At 38.1% G+C, this 17,023-nt stretch overlaps 2 protein-coding genes across 5 annotated transcripts in view; one reads left to right on the top strand and one right to left on the bottom strand.

The window, feature by feature from the left end:
- The window catches only part of PIK3C2G (phosphatidylinositol-4-phosphate 3-kinase catalytic subunit type 2 gamma), a 250,762-nt gene that overhangs the window by 84,083 nt on the left and 149,656 nt on the right, over positions 1 to 17,023 (top strand). For all 3 annotated transcript variants that reach the window (XM_086885512.1, XM_086885513.1, XM_086885515.1), the window contains 3 exons: positions 4,078 to 4,148; positions 7,785 to 7,848; positions 12,742 to 12,858. In XM_086885512.1, the coding sequence (XP_086741638.1) occupies positions 4,078 to 4,148; positions 7,785 to 7,848; positions 12,742 to 12,858 (252 nt within the window). The remainder of the gene's footprint in view (positions 1 to 4,077; positions 4,149 to 7,784; positions 7,849 to 12,741; positions 12,859 to 17,023) is intronic.
- On the bottom strand, positions 2,183 to 3,740 carry LOC111928286 (uncharacterized). Of its 2 annotated transcripts, none has more exons than XM_023925694.2 (2): positions 3,666 to 3,740; positions 2,183 to 2,827 (listed from the first exon to the last, which is right to left on the bottom strand). In XM_023925694.2, exon 2 carries the CDS (start codon positions 2,822 to 2,824, stop codon positions 2,243 to 2,245), a length of 582 nt encoding a protein of 193 aa, XP_023781462.2. In that variant the 5' UTR covers positions 2,825 to 2,827; positions 3,666 to 3,740; the 3' UTR covers positions 2,183 to 2,242. The 2 variants fall into 2 exon arrangements, with proteins under 2 accessions (XP_023781462.2, XP_023781453.2); XM_023925685.2 differs by lacking the exon at positions 3,666 to 3,740 and adding an exon at positions 3,077 to 3,146.

Genomic DNA, 17,023 nt, shown 5'->3' with positions numbered 1-17,023 from the left:
TGCAAGTTACTATTATGTTTAATAACCAATATAAGTGGATATTTACAAGTAATGAGCAACTGGTTTTTGGTTGGGTTTTTTTGTTTTGTTTTTTTTTTATTCTCAGACATTTTTTGAATTTTGTCCAATAACTAAATGTTCACAGTTCATTTGTAAAAGAAAAAAAAAAGAAAATAAAGGTGAATACTTTCTTTCTTTCCTTTTGTGGGAAGCTGGCATTCTATTATGATGTACTTTGAGCAGGAAATGTTCTTCAGCTGAGCAGCTACAAGCAAGAAATTTGGCCAGGGGATTTATGTGGAATCACAGTTATTTCAGTTATTGGGCAACCTTTAATTAGATTTTGGGGTTTTTTTAAGGTATGAGATTTATCAGCCATAGCACTCTCTGAAATTCCAGGGAATGCTCTGCCTATCCTATTTTTTTCAGTTTCAGAATTTCAGACCTTCTGATCATCTCAGGATGTGTAGTGGGCAGGCAGCAAAGAATACATACAGAATTCTAACAAGAGCCTTACTTGCTTCCAGAAAAGAATCTTTGAACTAAAGCAGACAAGAAGTGATACTTCCTAAGAGTTCAAAACCTTTTTTTTTTTATTTTCATTTATATCAGTGTTAATATTTTGCCAGACATAAGGAGTTAACATTGTGAGCATAATCACAGACGATAGAAGTCAGAGGCCCATTATGATGAGAAGGTGGAGACTTTCCCATTATTTAAGTGTTTGTGGCTTTCTAGAGGGATTGTGTAGTTCAGGCCATTAGAAAACATTCAACATCTCAAAGAATTTGTGGACCCTACAATAAGGTTTAAGTGGGAAGGGTGACATTTTAAGATCTCAAAGTGAATTATTGATCACCCCTTTACAGGGACAGACACGGCTCTGAAAGCTTCAGGCCATGAAGTTATTTTATGCTGCTAATAATAGCAAAGAGCACAAGCAGCTCTTGAGGTGGAATAAGTCACAGACTCAGAGCTTTCCCCCAGCTCCAGGGCATGCTTGTGACAGGGCACAGAAAGGAGAAGTTCTGCTCACAGCCAGGACTGCCAGCAAGTCAATCAGGATCACAAAAAATCCCAACAGAGAGAAGGCAAGTGCAGTGCCTTGAACCTGCATTGTTTCTTTCACTCTGGACCTAGTTCTGTACATTTCTTTAGGTGTACAGAAACCTGCTTGAGCCACAGTGAGTTCAAGGATCCAGTGTAGTCTACACTGAGCTCACAGTTAATTTTGTTGTTGCTGTTAGCTGAAAGACATGGCTGTAAAATGCATTGGAAAGTCACAGACTTAGTTTATGGAAAAAAAAATTCTTTCCCTCAAAACTCATATAAAAAGATGCAAAAATTATGCTTTTAAAAAGCAAAATAGGCAGACCTTTGGACTTTTAGGATTCTTCAGCTATCTCAGACACTTACGCACATAACGCAGCTACAGTTTATTTTGGTGAAACAGTGTACTCTGGAGGACTTCTCTTATCTAAATGATCCTTCTAAATCCTGAAATGTGGAATATGTTTCATTATAGAAGTCTCCACTAAGTTTATAGTTTAATTAGTGTCACAGAAACACGAATATCTCAACAGATCTTTTATATAGTAATCATCCATATGTAATCAGATAGTAAATGATTCATGTACACCCACCTGTTGCAGTATTCCATCAAATCCTCTTTGGATCCTATCAATCACACATATGTGATTCTTTACAGTCTAGGTAGTCAAACACAAGAAATGGGTTCCCAGAAAGGTGGCTGATGCCTCCTGTCTGCCAGGCCCTCAGGAAGAGGCATTTGGAAAATGTCCTTCGTAATGGGCTTTTCTTTCATGGTCAGCCCTGATGAGGTGAGGTAGTTGGACTATGTGAAAACTGTAGGTACCCACCAGCTAAACTATATCCTCTTTCCCCTCCATTGCATCCCACTCCATTGCATCCCACTCCATTGCATCCCGTTCCATTGCATTCCATTCCATTGCATCCTGTTCCATTTCCTTGCGCCCTTCTTGTAAATTTAAATGACTTGACTAACTTCCAGTCAGCTGGGACCTCCTCAGACTGTCAAGACCTTTGGTAGAGAACTGAGTGGATCCAGCCATGAGATCAGCTAGGTCCTTTTTAGTGCTCTGGAATGAATCCCACCGAGGCCTTGTGGACCTAGAAACATTCTTTGGTCACGAAACTCACGTCCCGGAAAGGACCATGTAGTTTATTGGATGAAGTACAAGGGGATGCTGAGAAGCCAAAGTCATTCGGTGCCATTTTGTGGTTCCAGAGGAGCAGCAGGGCCAGCCGGGCGCTCATCTTCTCTCAGTGGGGTCACCTCGTGTGAGGCCGCGGGAGCCTGCTGGGAATGGGCGTTGGAGGGCCCTGGAGCTGCTTCCTGCCTCTGGGCACTCTGGGTGGCCACGGGCCTGTCTCTGCCAGCCATGTTCTCCTGGTCATGGAGTACCTGCATCACCCGTATCATGACTGTGGTGACTGGCTGCAGGCTCCTCTCGGTGGCCACCCTCCTCTGCAGGCGGGCGGACAGGCCGACGGCGCACTCCTTGTAGTCGCTGTCGCCCCTCACGGAGTACAGCAGCTGCTCCATGGGCTGCCGGCACACGGGGCAGTTGTCTCTGCTCTTGGCCCACTGCCGGATGCAGCGGAGGCAGAACTTGTGCATGCAGTAGGTGACGTAGGCCGGCCTCTTCATGGGGCCCAGGCAGATGGGGCACTGCGGGTCTTCTGCTGCCTCCGGCCGTCCTGCCCGGGGCGGCTGGCTCTGGCTGCCCTCGCTTGCAGCAGAGCTGCTCTGCCCCATGTCTGCCTTGGCAGCGGATGCCATGTCCTGCCAGGAGAGATGTGCAGAGTGCTGGAGCTTGTCTGGCAGGAGGGGATTGCTCAGGAGGTTGAGCCGCTCCCTCTCGCCAGTGCTGCAGCACTGGGTGTCACACAAGCAAAGGGACGGAGCCTGCCCTGGGGGTGAATGGTGGAAATGCCCAGGTCCTTCGAGAAGGAAAGCCTCCCACTTGCCCAGGGGGAAATTTCCCCTCCCAGTCCCCCTCTGCTGCTGAGAGTGCACCTCCTGGGTACTCACACTGCATGGATGTGATAGGGCTGGGAAGAATCCTGGGCTGACCCAGCTGGGTCATCTGTGACATTACAACCCATTGCTAGGTGAATCCCTCATCAGATTGGATCCATAATTGGTGATGTCATAATCCAGCTGTTGCACTAGATCTCTGGCAAAGGAACTGTGTTCCTTTCTCTTCCCTTCTTCTTTGCTTCCTTTAGAAGTCTGGGATGAATCCCACCAAGGCTCTGTGGACTTAAGAACATTCAACAACTGCAGCTGACCCTGTACAATTCCAGTGTCCACAAAGGGAAGGTCACTGTTGCTGTAGCTGTGCTCCCCCAGCTGAGAGGATTGGGAAGCCCAAGGTTTATCAATAGTGTTAAAGATTGAGACAAAACAAGCCCTAAATCCCTCTGCTTTTTCTGTAAACCTATTTGCCAATGGACCATCTTCAGAAGATATTTTCTCTGGACATCTACTTGCTACTGACATACTTAATTAAACACCTTATTTTCTGGCACAACAAAAGCTGGTGGAAGAAATACCTCAAGGTCCCTCAAGTGGCTGAGCCTCTCAGCTGCCCAGGGTGATGCTTCCCCTCACAGCTCACCTCTAATTCTGCATCATCTCTCCCTCTGGCCCACCTCAGTGTGAAACCAAAGCAGAATTGATGTATGCCCTAGGCCACGATGTCTGCCTTCTTCATGTCTCCCATGTAGACAGGGCACTGGAATATGCTGCTGCCTCCACTCTCCTTGCCTGGATTCTACTACATCCTGTTCCCTCACTGAATCGAAAGTCCTCTTTCTAAGTCCAGCTACCTTGTTTTCCTGAACACTCTTGCCCCCACCTGTATAGTACCACCCAGTGTAACACAAAATATTCACCAAATAAAATTTCAGATCAAAACATCCTGAACACAACTGAGAACATTCTGACTTTGGAAAATACCATGTAGATCTCTCCAATATACATTCTTCTTATCAGAATAATATATGTCACCATACACCTCTCTTCCACAGTGTGGGGATGACCAAAGAAGGTTTTGTGTGAATGAGCTGTTAGAAGATGTTTGTACCTGGAGACTGATTCGGTAAGCTGGTATTCAGCAGTATTTATGTTTGTAATTGTTTATATTTGCAGAAAGCCTTCTTGCACCAAAGAACAGTTCTGAGAACTACTGGGGACAGGAGTGACACTAAAGAGAAAGACAATTGGTTCAATACTTCAGAATTTTTCTTTTCAGACCTTAGTTGTTGTTTAGCAAAAATCAATGTTTTCTGGATCCATATAATTTCTCCCAATTGTCTCCTTTTCATATTACTGAAGTTTTTGTTAAAGGTTTCCCAAAGATGACTGAAGGAGTCATAATTTTCTTCCATGTGCTGCTGTTAGAGAATTTTTGATATTGAATATTGTAAAAATAATAGGTTTTCTCTTCATTATGACTATATTTTCACAGTTCAGTGATTTTTAAACCTTTTTTTAATTTATTTTTTTTTTAAGCTAGCCATGATGAGCCTCTAACTTGGCAGTCAAGTGAAGCTGATTGCAAAGCCAACCTGTGATGGACAAACACTGAAATTAGATATATTCCTCATTCACTTTTAATTATATTCCATTTAGATAAATTCCACTTTAGATAAAGAAGCTGTTGACGCTTTTTGCGATGTTTTTCATCACTGTGTTATAAAGCACTTTGCCAACAATAATAAACGTAAATGACGCACCTGTCATTTAGCAGATGGAGGAAAACAGAGGGGTTTGCCTCGTTTGAGGTGGCATTCTGGTGCTTGCTGAGGACCCATCTGGTTTCCTAGGAGCATGGCCCAAATTTCCATTCTGGTCCTTGCTATGAAGAGATCAGAAGAGGACATGTATGTTATAGATGACAAGTGTGTGAAATTCAGGAGCACAGAGGATGTCTGCAGGACAGGATCCCTTTTCTCCAGGACAAACCATCTCTCTCAGCTGCTGTTCATCAGCACTGTGCTCCAAACCCCAGCTCTGTCACTCTCTGGACACACTCCAGCACCCCAATGTCTTTCTTGTCGTGAAGGGCCCAACTCTGAAGCCTGACCACAATCATGGGACCAGCTCCCAACAATTCCATTCACCACAACTCTCTGGGGCCAGGCATGCATTTGGGCGCTGTTTAGTGAGGCAGAATGGTGACAAACAGCATTTTAGAAGGGGAACCTAGCATTTCTCCATACTAGGTGCTGCTGCCAGGAGAAACTTTTCAGTGAAAAGTGAAAGCTGCAAGTACATGCTACGTACTTGTCATCCTCCTCACATATAGACCAGCTGGGAGCTGAGTCTCATGTTTGTGCCTTCCTTATATCCTTTTCAAAATTCTTGCACCATATTGACTTGCTAAAAGCTAAAAAAATGCCCTTAACATCAAAGAAGTACTAAATGTTCATGGGTTGGTTATGAATTATGAAGCATGTGGCATTTATGCACAGCTATAATGATGCAAAAGTATGAAGGATGTCTCTGTGATAGGATATGGGTATTATTAGTTATCTAGCAGACAAAGACTCAGGATAGCATTAGTAGAGGCATTTCAATCATTATTACAACTTGTTGGATTTGTTTCCTATTAATGAGGTAAAAATATGATTACTTGATACCGAAAATTCTCCAGGGCAAAATAAAATAATGGAAAATATGCTAATTTTATGAACTAGCATTGTCATTTATGAAATTATTCTGTAACCTGCACTTTGACCAAGGATGCTAATGAACATGCTCACCTGTATGCAAAAAGACACCAAGGCAAGCTCATATGTTCAGATATATTTTCAAGCTGGGTAAGGCTGTGGAAAAGATGTTATGCCTGAAGACTCGGTCAAAGCAGAGTGACAACTTGTATTAGCTATGATTTAACAGGATTACAGGAGGAATTTCCAGGCAGCTGCTCTACTCACAAACTGCCTGGCTAGATAAAGCCAGTGCAGATTGGAAATAAAAAGCTGTAAAGGCAAAACTACCTGTGGGAGGAATAGTTGGCATCTGCAGGGAAATGCACTGTGGTATCCCCTGTGTGCCCAGGGAAGGCCACCTAACTTTATTCTGTGTGTTATTTCAGTGCAATGATTCTCCTTTTCTTGCCATGCAATATAGATAATGAAAATCTAATAATGTGCCATGAAACCTGTACTTTGGGCTGTAGTTGCAATTCTAATTCTGATTGCTCAGCTAGTCTAGCTAAAATACATGAAGTCACACACAGCTTCTCTGTAAGTAGTTGATTTGCTGTGAAGCTCTGAAAAAAATCAAAATACTTTTGGGACTTTTCAGCTACCAGACTGCAATGGGGGTGGAAGATTGGGGGAAATTTCTTCTAAGCCTTCTGAAGAGGAAGAACCTTAATAAAAGATCGTTGTGGGATATAAGAATAGAATTTAAAAGGCAAGAATAAAGTGATAGGGTAAAAAAAACCAAAACAAAACAACAAAGAAAGAATTTAAATTGCAGTTTCCAGTTTTTCATATAAGCATGTGCAAACACCAACTACCTCTGGTGGCCATCAAGATAAAAATGTGTCTTTTACTGATCAGTGGGCTAGGCAAGGTATAAAACTGAGAATTGAGTTTCCCTTTTCTTTCCTGATGATTTCACCCTACAGAGGAGGTTGACACAGGAAGATACCTTAGCAACTGTCTCACAGGCACCTGTTTTTGTTTTGTTCCAGCTGACAAATTAACAACAGCAGGAATTTCACAGTTCTTGAAACACAGAAAATTACACAAATGCGTCTTAAAAGTAAAAATGTGAATCTGGTTATCTGTTGGGGATAGCACTTGGAGCCTGTGGTTCTAAAACTGTGAGATTTACAGCTGAAACATCAGTTGAGGAGTTTGGTGTACAGAGGTGTATGCTGCTCTTCATAATCCTAATTAATTTAGTGAAGCTTTGGTAAGACTCAGCAAACTGCCTGTCCAAATTTTGTGGCAATTTCTGTAGCATGACAAAGGCATGGAGCCACAGACTGGTGTATGGCTGTCTACAGAATTAAAAATAATTCCCAGCTTAGGAAATGCTACAGAGAAGGCAGTTGCTGAAGCAGTTTGAGCATGTAAACTTGAGATCTGCGTGCAAATTAAGTTTCATGGATTATGTAGCAACACTGTCCTGTTTCATAACATGTTTTTATACTTGTGACTTAGCCTGGACTTTTGATGTGTCGAGATTTTCCAGATCTTGTGCAGATGTTTTATCTGATTCTATGCAACTTCAGTCTGGGAAGTGATTGAAAAAAGCAGGCATTGGGTCATAAAATCATATAAGCTGGAAAAGAGCTGTAAGATCATCAAATCTAGCTGTAAGAATGCAGCATGTACTCGAGTCCATCCTTCTTTAGGGTAATATTTTTAAGCACTTGCTTAACCATAAATTTTAAAATAAATGGGAAATTCATTTCAATAGACATTGAAACAGCAAATCACTTACTGGAGTGCTTTAACTTGGGAAATTTATATCTTCATGTATAATAGACTTTTTTCCAGCTATTCTTTGTGGCAAATGTCTACCAAAAAAGCAGGCTCAATTGCATGATGTCTACATACACACTTGGCATTATTTTATACTAACATAAAATCACTGTCAAATTATTTCAAATGTCTAGAATGTGAAAAAGCCCAACAGAAAACAAACCCAAACCTGCTCTCTTTATCTAATTCATATTAACTTGATGTTGTTTGCTTTTCTTTCTGATTTCCAGGCAGAACCTTGTCTCTGTTATTATGAACTACAGAGTTCAAGTGGAGTATCTGCTGCAAAATGAGGTATTTGTTCTCAGCTTGTTACACCAGAAAAGCATTAACCTCTACATGAAAGGTATCCAATTATTCATCTGTCTTAGATGCAATTAAGGAAGACTTTTAATTAAGTCTGCTTAATCTGACTTCGAAAGGATATAAATTCTCTTAATAAAACTTGGTTTGAGGTTAGGAAGAAAGTGCTACAAATTTAAAATATTAAAGGTTTGTAAGTGTCAAGGAACTCATAAATAAAGCCAGAGTTGTTTGGGTTGGCAGTATAATACTTGGAATTAGTACAGGTATAATGCATTATATGGACCTGCAAAATTTGTCCCTGATTTTGCAAACCCCCAAGCCTAATGTTTACATATTTAGGATATATATGCAAGCATGTTTTCATTTGAAAGATTAGGTTTAGCCAGCAAAACTCCCAAGAATTTTATTTTAAAGCATTGTGGGCTGCCAGTTGAATGTTACGTGCTTGAAAGAAAAATCTTTTAGGAAATCTTCTCTGCTGCCCAATGTTTTAAGGACAAATGTCTAAAGGACAAATTGAGTCATAGCTTGGAAGAAACCACATGTTTATTTGATCTGACTTCCAAGCTGGCATGATAACTGATTTGATCTGACTTTCAAGCTGGCATGATAACTGATTTTCTAGGGTTTAAAACTGGAAAGAACAAAAGACTTATAAAAATCAAAGAATACTGATGTAGCATGGAGATATTCCAGTGCATCCCTTCCAGAGTTATAACTCATTATGCTAAATTATGGATTTCTTTGAAATCTATATTTCAACATAAAATGAACATTTTGCTTCAGAACTCTGTCACCTACATTTAAGTTCAGATTTTAATATCCCTGGATATTCTTGATCCATTATTATTTCTATTTTGAATAGCCAGAAAACATACATTTGCATACAAATTTTATACATATACATATATAGAAATGCATGTAAACATACAGACACATACATGAATACATAAATAGATACAGATATAGATTTAGATAGAGATATAGAGATAGAGATATATTTTATATATATATATAGATATAGATATAGATATAGATATAGATATATAGATATATAGATATATAGATATATAGATATACATAATATAGATATATACAAACATTTTCTGTTTTGTGGAACTCTTTGACACTTTTTCAAAACGCAAAATACAAATTTAGAGGCTGTTGAACTTTGCCCAGCTACAAAGTAAAGCTCTGGCTCTGATACTGTGCAGGTATTTGCTGAATTTTCCTTTGTAAGCATCATCTCAAAGGGAAGTGTTTAGTGTATAAAATGTGATGCAGTCATAACCATTTGGAAAAGTTAGGTCCCCAAGCTCAAATGCACATGTATATTTCTTTACTGAACTAGACCCACCAGGGTCGTTATTCACATTCACTTAAAATTTTAGGGCCTAAAGTAAGAGGGTTCTAAATTCAGAAAAAGCCATAACCTCAACATTAATGAGACTTTGCAATCCACCCTCTGCAACTGGTCCTGTGCAGATATTCCTCAAGCCTATAATGAAGCGTTCCTAAATTTGTTTTTTCTAAAGATTTTTACATTGAGTAAGCAATTTCTTGAAACCATTAACTTTTTATAAAGGGAAGAAAGTACATTTTTCAAATATTCATACCATCCAACAAATATGTGTGTGTCTGGAGCTAAATTTCTCTGTAGTTTATTTTTTTAATAAGGTCTTCTTTACTCAGGGACACTCAATAAAGTTCATAGGAATTGCTTAAAAGAGCAGGATTGAAAGTTAATGGTGTAGGTCATAGCATGGATATTTTCATTCAGAGGCATCAGTGTATGGAGATTTTTCAAACCTGGAGTCATGAAGTATGATTTGCTTTAATTAGTGGCTCCAAAAATTATGGAGCTCTAATGTAATCAGTAATATTTATAAATATGTAGTAAACAAGGCAAAAAAATGAGAACCCTTTATTTGGTCTTTGAATCCTTGTTTACTTATTTTCTCTGACTTCTGATTAGATTGCTTAAAGAAGGTGTGAAATTGGGGTCATTATAACTGTCCCTTACCCCAGGTCTGCACAGGAGTAATTCTGCCACTTTTCCAAGCTATTCCCATACTGGGATTAATATTATTGCTGGGATTGTTGTTACTCCTCTCTGGTTCACCACAATCCACCTTCAGCACACTCTGGAATTTAAGACACTGGGAGCTACTCTTATATTGTAAATTAAGTACCCATGTAACTGCTGAAGGTCTGTATTCAGCTGGAAGTTCCTAAAGCATTCAGTTTTAACCAGACACACCTTGACATCCTCAGCTTAAAAAAAAAATAAAGCAATATTTTACACATTCTTGTATTTATTTGCAAATTTATTATTCTGTAGATATGGAGATATCAGTAGTTTTGATTCATGGGACAAACCCACTATCATTATTAACCTAATTAGTAATAATTGTAAACAAAAGGAAAATTATTTTTGAGATCTGTAAAGACTTTATAAAACAAAAATTTTAAAAGGATAATTAAGATGTCTGGCACAAAGACAGGATTGGTGCTGTTAGGGTTGAAATGTAAGTTTTGAAATGTAATTCTCAGACAATACCTGCTGTCAAATAAGCAGCCAGTTTTGACTGGCCTGAAAACCACTTTATATGCACCTCATTTTGAAATCTTTTCAAAATGTACTGTTTCTGGAGAGAGGGCTTTGTAAATTTTTTATACAGAGTGTAGAAGTTGTAGAGTGAAATAACTTTTTCTTACCATATAAATTATTGAAACACCAAAATATTCTTCCAAGGTTCTGCTGTATTTAAATATGTAGAAGGAGAAAAAAATTACAAGATGTTGACTGTAGTCCTTTTGGAATTTCAGAAAATGTAAAATTTTATGTAATAAATGAATCCTCATCTTCCCTTCTTTGGGACAAAAATCAGTGCCATGTATCTACACATGAAAAAAAAACCTCTTTACATGGTAATATCCCAGCAGAGATATAATGTGTAAGAAAACATCATGCATAGTATTCAGTATCACATAATTTTATGTGCTTGCTCTTCTTCATTTGTAATATGCTCCTTAGAAGTAGCTACCATAAAAATAAAGTGTATGATAAAATAGCTTCTATAAACATTAATATTTTGATAGCTTATCTATAAACAGAATAGTGTGTTAAACAGAAATTGATACATTCCTCAAGATACCAATTCTCTTTATGGAACAGCATTTATATGTACATACAAAAATATATAAACTGTGGGTGGATTTGGGTTTTTGTGTTATCTTTCTCCATCCAGAGAGCTTTTTCTCTACTCAAGGGTTACTTTTGTCTATTTCTTGTTACTGCTCAGAAATTACCCTGCATAACTGTATCTATAGACACAAAATTCCTTCTTCTAATAATACATCTCTGCTTGTGAAGAAGAAAAACGCTAAATTAAAACTTCTTTAAATCAAATGCAAGATTGGAGTGATATTTAATATTAATTACATGCTCTCTATAGTAAATATATACTATACTGTGTATATATATATGTATATATGTATATATATGTATATGTATATATATATATACTGTGTATATATATATATATATATATATACACAGACACATATACTTGTTTATTTCTTCAACAACTCAGATTTAACCAGCATTTATGATGTTTTGAAGCTGTCAGTGTTACACAGAGCAAAGCCATACCAATCAACTTCAGCCCAAGGGAGGGTGTAAAACTCTCAAGAGATCACAGCCAGCCCTTTCCTCTCTAGAACCTGTAGTGTGAAAAGGTGTTCCTGTCCTTAATTACTATGAAAAGCCCCAAAAATTTATGTTTAAAAGAATCTGACCATGTGGATATTTCATGTATTTCATTCCTGCTTTAGTTCTGCTAGAAGCAGTTAATGTGGAATTAGTAAATTCAATATATTTTTATATTTATTTGAAATGATGGCAGGTGTTAGTACAGTCTGTGCATAGACCTTAAGCCTGAAAACAAAGTTCATCTTGGTACAATTTTTATTTTTCAGGCATGAAATGCATGAGTTAGAGAAATGGTTTTGTGGCTACATTGACATGTACATGTTTTAGTGCACTAAAAGAACGTTTATCAGTACAGAAACATGGAGAATATTTATAGGAGAGCTTCTGCTGGTTCAGAGAATGCATTTTAAGGTTTAATGAAGTGATATAACCATGCAGAAAACCCATTATTTGTTTGTTTGTTTATTTTTTTATTTACTTTCCTGCACATAGAGTATTTGATATTTAAAGATTGTGTTTTTCCTTCCCTTGGGGATCAATTTTTTTTATCTTTTTTTTAAAATTTCCCAGAAATATTTCATCTAGAAACTCTTTTTTCCCCCCATATGGCGATATTCAAATATCTAAATTTACAATCAATAAGATTCCATAGTTTTAATTAAATATATAATTTTGCAGAAAACTTGTTGCAAAAGTACTCAGTCCACAGGTGTCAGATTGTGCAGCCTCCCACACAGTATCTGTTTTTGGGAGGAACATGGCTGTTTTCCAACTCCTGGAGAAATGAGCAGGAGATAATAGTGAAGATAAATTCACAGAATCACAAAACCTCCAAATTCTCATTAATGACTTGGCTTCAGTCCCCTCAGAAGTTCCTTTACAGCGCTTATACACTCTGGAGTTCAGACAAACCAAAGTTTTCCCTTAAAATCAGGCTTTGATACCAAATTTGTTGTAGTTTTAACCAGCACACATTTTGTGGGAGATAACTGCACTTCAGCAGAAATGATGCCATCCTTAGGAAAATATTGGCCTGTGGTGGTTTCAGTGTGGCCAGACTAAACCATGGTGGTTGAATTTTATTTGAGGGAGTAGGATTTTTTACACCCTCACTGCCATGAAATTTATGATATTTCTTTTTTTCTCCCCCCTTTTCTTTGCTACAGAATAATGTTGATAATGTGATTGAAGCAGCTAAAGCCATCTGCAGTGTCCTCTGTTTTGTGGAAACCAGAGACATTGCTGATGCAGTCAGCAAACTCCGTGCTTTGGTGAAGGCACAGGTAAAAAATCCACGTTCATCTCCTATTTTTCTCTTTAAAACTGGAATTTGAAGGGGTAGCACTAATTTTTTTGGTTGATCAAGTCCATTTTTCTGTCTTGCTACATGTTTTCCCTTTGACAAGTGTTGGGTGGAGGCACTGTAAAAACAGGAATGTTGACCATGTGTGATGTGACAGGAGCAACATAAGACTCTCCATGTGTTTAACTGGAACTGATATTCTCCTCCAGTTCTTTCCTGTTCCTTTTCAATATACAGATCTCTTCTTTGCCACATCACACATGGTCATGGTCACAATAATTTAAAAAAAAAATCTTCCAAAAATGTCATTTAAATAGTGTTTTTTCAGATTGAAATGTCCCTGCTATTTATGCAAAAGAGTACCAGCATCATAAAGTTCTGATTTTAGCTGAAATACTCTTAAAATACTGAAATGGGTTTTCCAGGGGTTTCTGCATATTTGTGAACTGGCACTTTGGAGGGCAGCATCCCTTCTCAGTTTGGTCATCAGCTGCTTTGCTATGACCTTGGACAAGCCACTATGACCTGATTTTTAGAAGTTCTGTGCACCCAAAAGCTCTTTTGAAGTCAGCACCTTAGAGATACAGGTGCTCAGCAAACCTGAAAATCAAGCCATTAATCACTTGGATTTAATCTGGGGTAACTGTGAGTCATGATCATTTTTTTCACACCCTAAGGAAATTCTCTCTTCATAATTTACAAAAAAAAAAAATAAAAAAATAAAGTTATTGAGGAATTCTCTTCTGCCCTTGCATGGTCTCGTCATTCTTTCTCATAGCAAATACTATTTAGAAAAACATGCCAAACTGTATGGAATGCTTGCATTCAGACCATTACCTGTCTCCAAGACTTTTATCCTTTCTCTTTATTGTTGGTTTTGATGATTTTTTTTTCCCCATAGCTTGTGATATGTGCAAGAACACCAAAGACTGGAAGAGCCAAGGTAGCTCTAAGGTTTTTGGTTTCTTCCTCAGACCTGACCAGCTGATTCACTTAAGTCCCTTCTTTTGCTTCCCTTCTAGTTCATGCTTCACTGCAAACCTTGCTTTTATATTATCCTAAATCTTTTAATGTCTGCTTTGGCATCAATTATTAGAAGTCACTACTGGGGGAAAATTCCTGCATAAATGAATCTGTTTTGCCACACATTTTATCTGGCACGATGTGGAACCAAATGGAAATAAGAATATCAATTTAAGAAAAGCTCTTCTTGGATATTAGAGGGCAAATACTGCAGAGAATAAGGGAAGTAACAAGGGATTCATGTGATTTGTTTTTCAGTTAAGCTCCAGACTCTCTTAAGAGGCATCAGGATGATCAGGGTCTTGTCCTTGAGACAAGTATTTTGTCCATCCAGAATATTTCTTAAGAGATAGACAAAGAGCTGGGTCCAGTTAAAGGATAGGGAGGAAAGTAACAGAACTTTGTTTTAGAAAGGAAATAGAGCAGAAGAGATGTATTAAGACTAATTTATTTTATTTTTAGGTTCTTTTTTTGAGGTAAGAAAAATTTAGTGTATTTTTTCTTTTAGTTTTCAGGTCAGTCCTGTGAACCTAATGTGTAAACTGCTTCTTATAACTGGCTCATATATCCTTTGGTCCATTTTGAGCCCTATCCTCTCTGAATCTGAGCAGAGAAATAGGTGAAGTGGTCAGAGTCAAATCAGTTCCTATTAGTGTGGCTCATCCTAAGTCAGAAAACCCCATATCCCGTGCAGAATTACATAATGGGATAAAATCCAAAGAGTAAAGGCCATCTTTTTTATGTCTTAGGTTTTTTGTGGATGTTCACATTTGTTTCTGCTTCTCTTCAGAGTCATTGTCATGCAAATATTGATTTTATTTTGAGATGCAGTGGCTATTAGTAGGGAAATAATTAAATTATGAGCTGATCTGTCTTGCTGTGGAAAGAAACAAACAAAAAACCTCTGCTCCAACTGTTCCCTGTTTCCTATTGCTCATTTTCCAGCATGGCAAAATTTCCAACTCCAGTGAATTGACAATACTTATAGGTTCTCCTAAAATAATTCCCATGTTCTTCTTCACATGGAGAAAGTAGCACACTTCCCTTTTTCTGTTTTACCTGTTTAGATTATAAGCTCTTCAGAGCAAGGAACTTATCCTCTCCTTATCTGTGTGTACAGTCTCCATCACAGCAGAGTGCTGGTCCTGGCTGTGATCTCCAGAGGCTACAGCTGATAAGTGCTGATGATAACAATCCTGTTTGCTCCTCTCTAATGAGCAAAATGTTCCTCAATAGCCTCTCCTGCATGGTAAAAAGATTGGGTCCTGATTGAACAGTCTTAAATATTTTTCTGTCCTAATATCCAATAAGAAGCTGCTGCACGTATCTCTGGAAAACTACTGACAGGATTGCCACTCATGATTTAAAGTTTTGAAGTTATTGAGGTTTTGTTCTCTTAGCACTGAGTTTTGGGCTGAGCTGCTTGTCTGTCCCTTGAAGGCCTCCTGTAAAAGCTGCCTGTGACCTTGGCTGACCCCCCTGTCCCTCTGCCTCCCTCTGTGCTGGAGCAGACCTGACTAAATACTGATTTCAAACAAGTGGAGGGGCAGGAAAAAAATAAACCAACTATTCCTGCACCAGCAAACGCTGCTGCTGCTGCTGCTGCTGCTGCTGGTTTTTTACTCCTTTGAGATCTAGCTGCTAGGACAGTCGATGGACCTCAGCAATCTAGAAAAGATTTGGCTTTGATGCCATAAAGAGCTTCATCTTTCTCAGCAGCTGAACTATAAAAATCATAAAAGCAGTAAAATATATTCCTGTTTTGTAACTTGAACACTGTCCCATTTTTTTGAAAATGGTCATACACATTATATGCAACTATCTCACATGTAGAATAGTATATGAGTGTAACAAATCAGATTGCATCTCTATTTGTCCATATTAATAAATATTGATATTAAATTAATATTATATATTTTCAATATTAATAAAGACAATTGACCAGCTTTCCTGTCTGTAACAACATATGTAATCAAAATTAGTACTCAGCAGCCAGTTATTCGATGGAGTACCAACTCCCCCAAACCCCTTTTTGATTTTAACTCATATTGAATGGTAGGATCATTTTTTTTGTGAATTTTGGGTACTGGCAAATACTGCAATATTACTGCATTTTACCAAATTGCTTGAATTGTTTTTATTATGTTTATCAGTGTGGTACCAAAATATTTTGTTAGGAGGGAGAGATGCCATTTCCAGATAAGCAGGAATAAACTGCCCCACAAATTAAATGACATTTTTTAGGCTGTTATATCTCAAGCACTGCAGCATAACATATTGGCTAAGGAAGAAGTGCCAGAAAAACATTCTAATTGCTTTTTCACATAGTTTCCTGATGCTTTAGTGTAATATATGGTGTGGTTTTGTGTGGAATCTTTTTTAACACGTCCATTTGGCACAGGTGCACGTAGAGCCTCAGGGAAACCTCTGCTTACTTCTTCCAGTGTGAATTACATAAGTTGCCAGTATATGTTTGTTTATACCTATCTGTACATGTGTGCTTGTCTACTTGGAAAGAAAAAAAATTGAATGTGCTTCTGTTTAATTTTGGTTAAAAAAAAAAAAACAAACAACAAAGCAGAACAAAGAAACTTACTTTCAATCTTCTGTCTTTAATTAAATTGTACTTATTACCTCCTTACTGCCTCCTCACTGCCAGTACTGTGCATTCCTGTGCCATGGTTAAGAGATTATGAAAGCAACTGGCACCAGTGCTGGTTTCTTCTGAACTGATTGCATCTCTTTGTAAATGTGATTATTTCACTCTCTAACCAACCTAACCCTGGGATTTTAAAATCCATTCAGGGGAGGCTCTGGGCCTGATGCACAATAAATGTTTTTCATCTCTCCTTTTTTTTTATTTTTTTCCATTCCTTTCTTACAGCAGCTCACAAAAAGTCCTAGGAGATCAAATCCTGCCAGAACAGGCACTAATCCACTATATATTAAGAGTGCTATACTATGTTGAAATTATAAGTACTGTGCCAAAAGGTTGTTTACTTCCCAAAATTTGCAGGAATTTAACAAAGGTCTCTGTTCCCATTTGTCTCACTGCATTAGGAAGATTGTGAAAACATAATTCTCAGCCTGGATGCTGCTTTTCTCCCCTCAAGTAAGCATTT

Source organism: Cyanistes caeruleus, chromosome 4 (genome assembly GCF_971803275.1).
Source record: "Cyanistes caeruleus chromosome 4, bCyaCae1.hap1.1, whole genome shotgun sequence".
Classification (NCBI taxonomy): Eukaryota; Metazoa; Chordata; class Aves; order Passeriformes; family Paridae; genus Cyanistes; species Cyanistes caeruleus.
Note: the sequence above shows the minus strand (reverse complement) of the source record. Positions and strands in the feature narration are given on the sequence as shown.

Excerpts from the sequence above, each read along its gene's own strand:
- LOC111928286 (XM_023925694.2), bottom strand. The coding sequence starts at position 2,824 with ATGGCATCCGCTGCCAAGGCAGACATGGGGCAGAGCAGCTCTGCTGCA.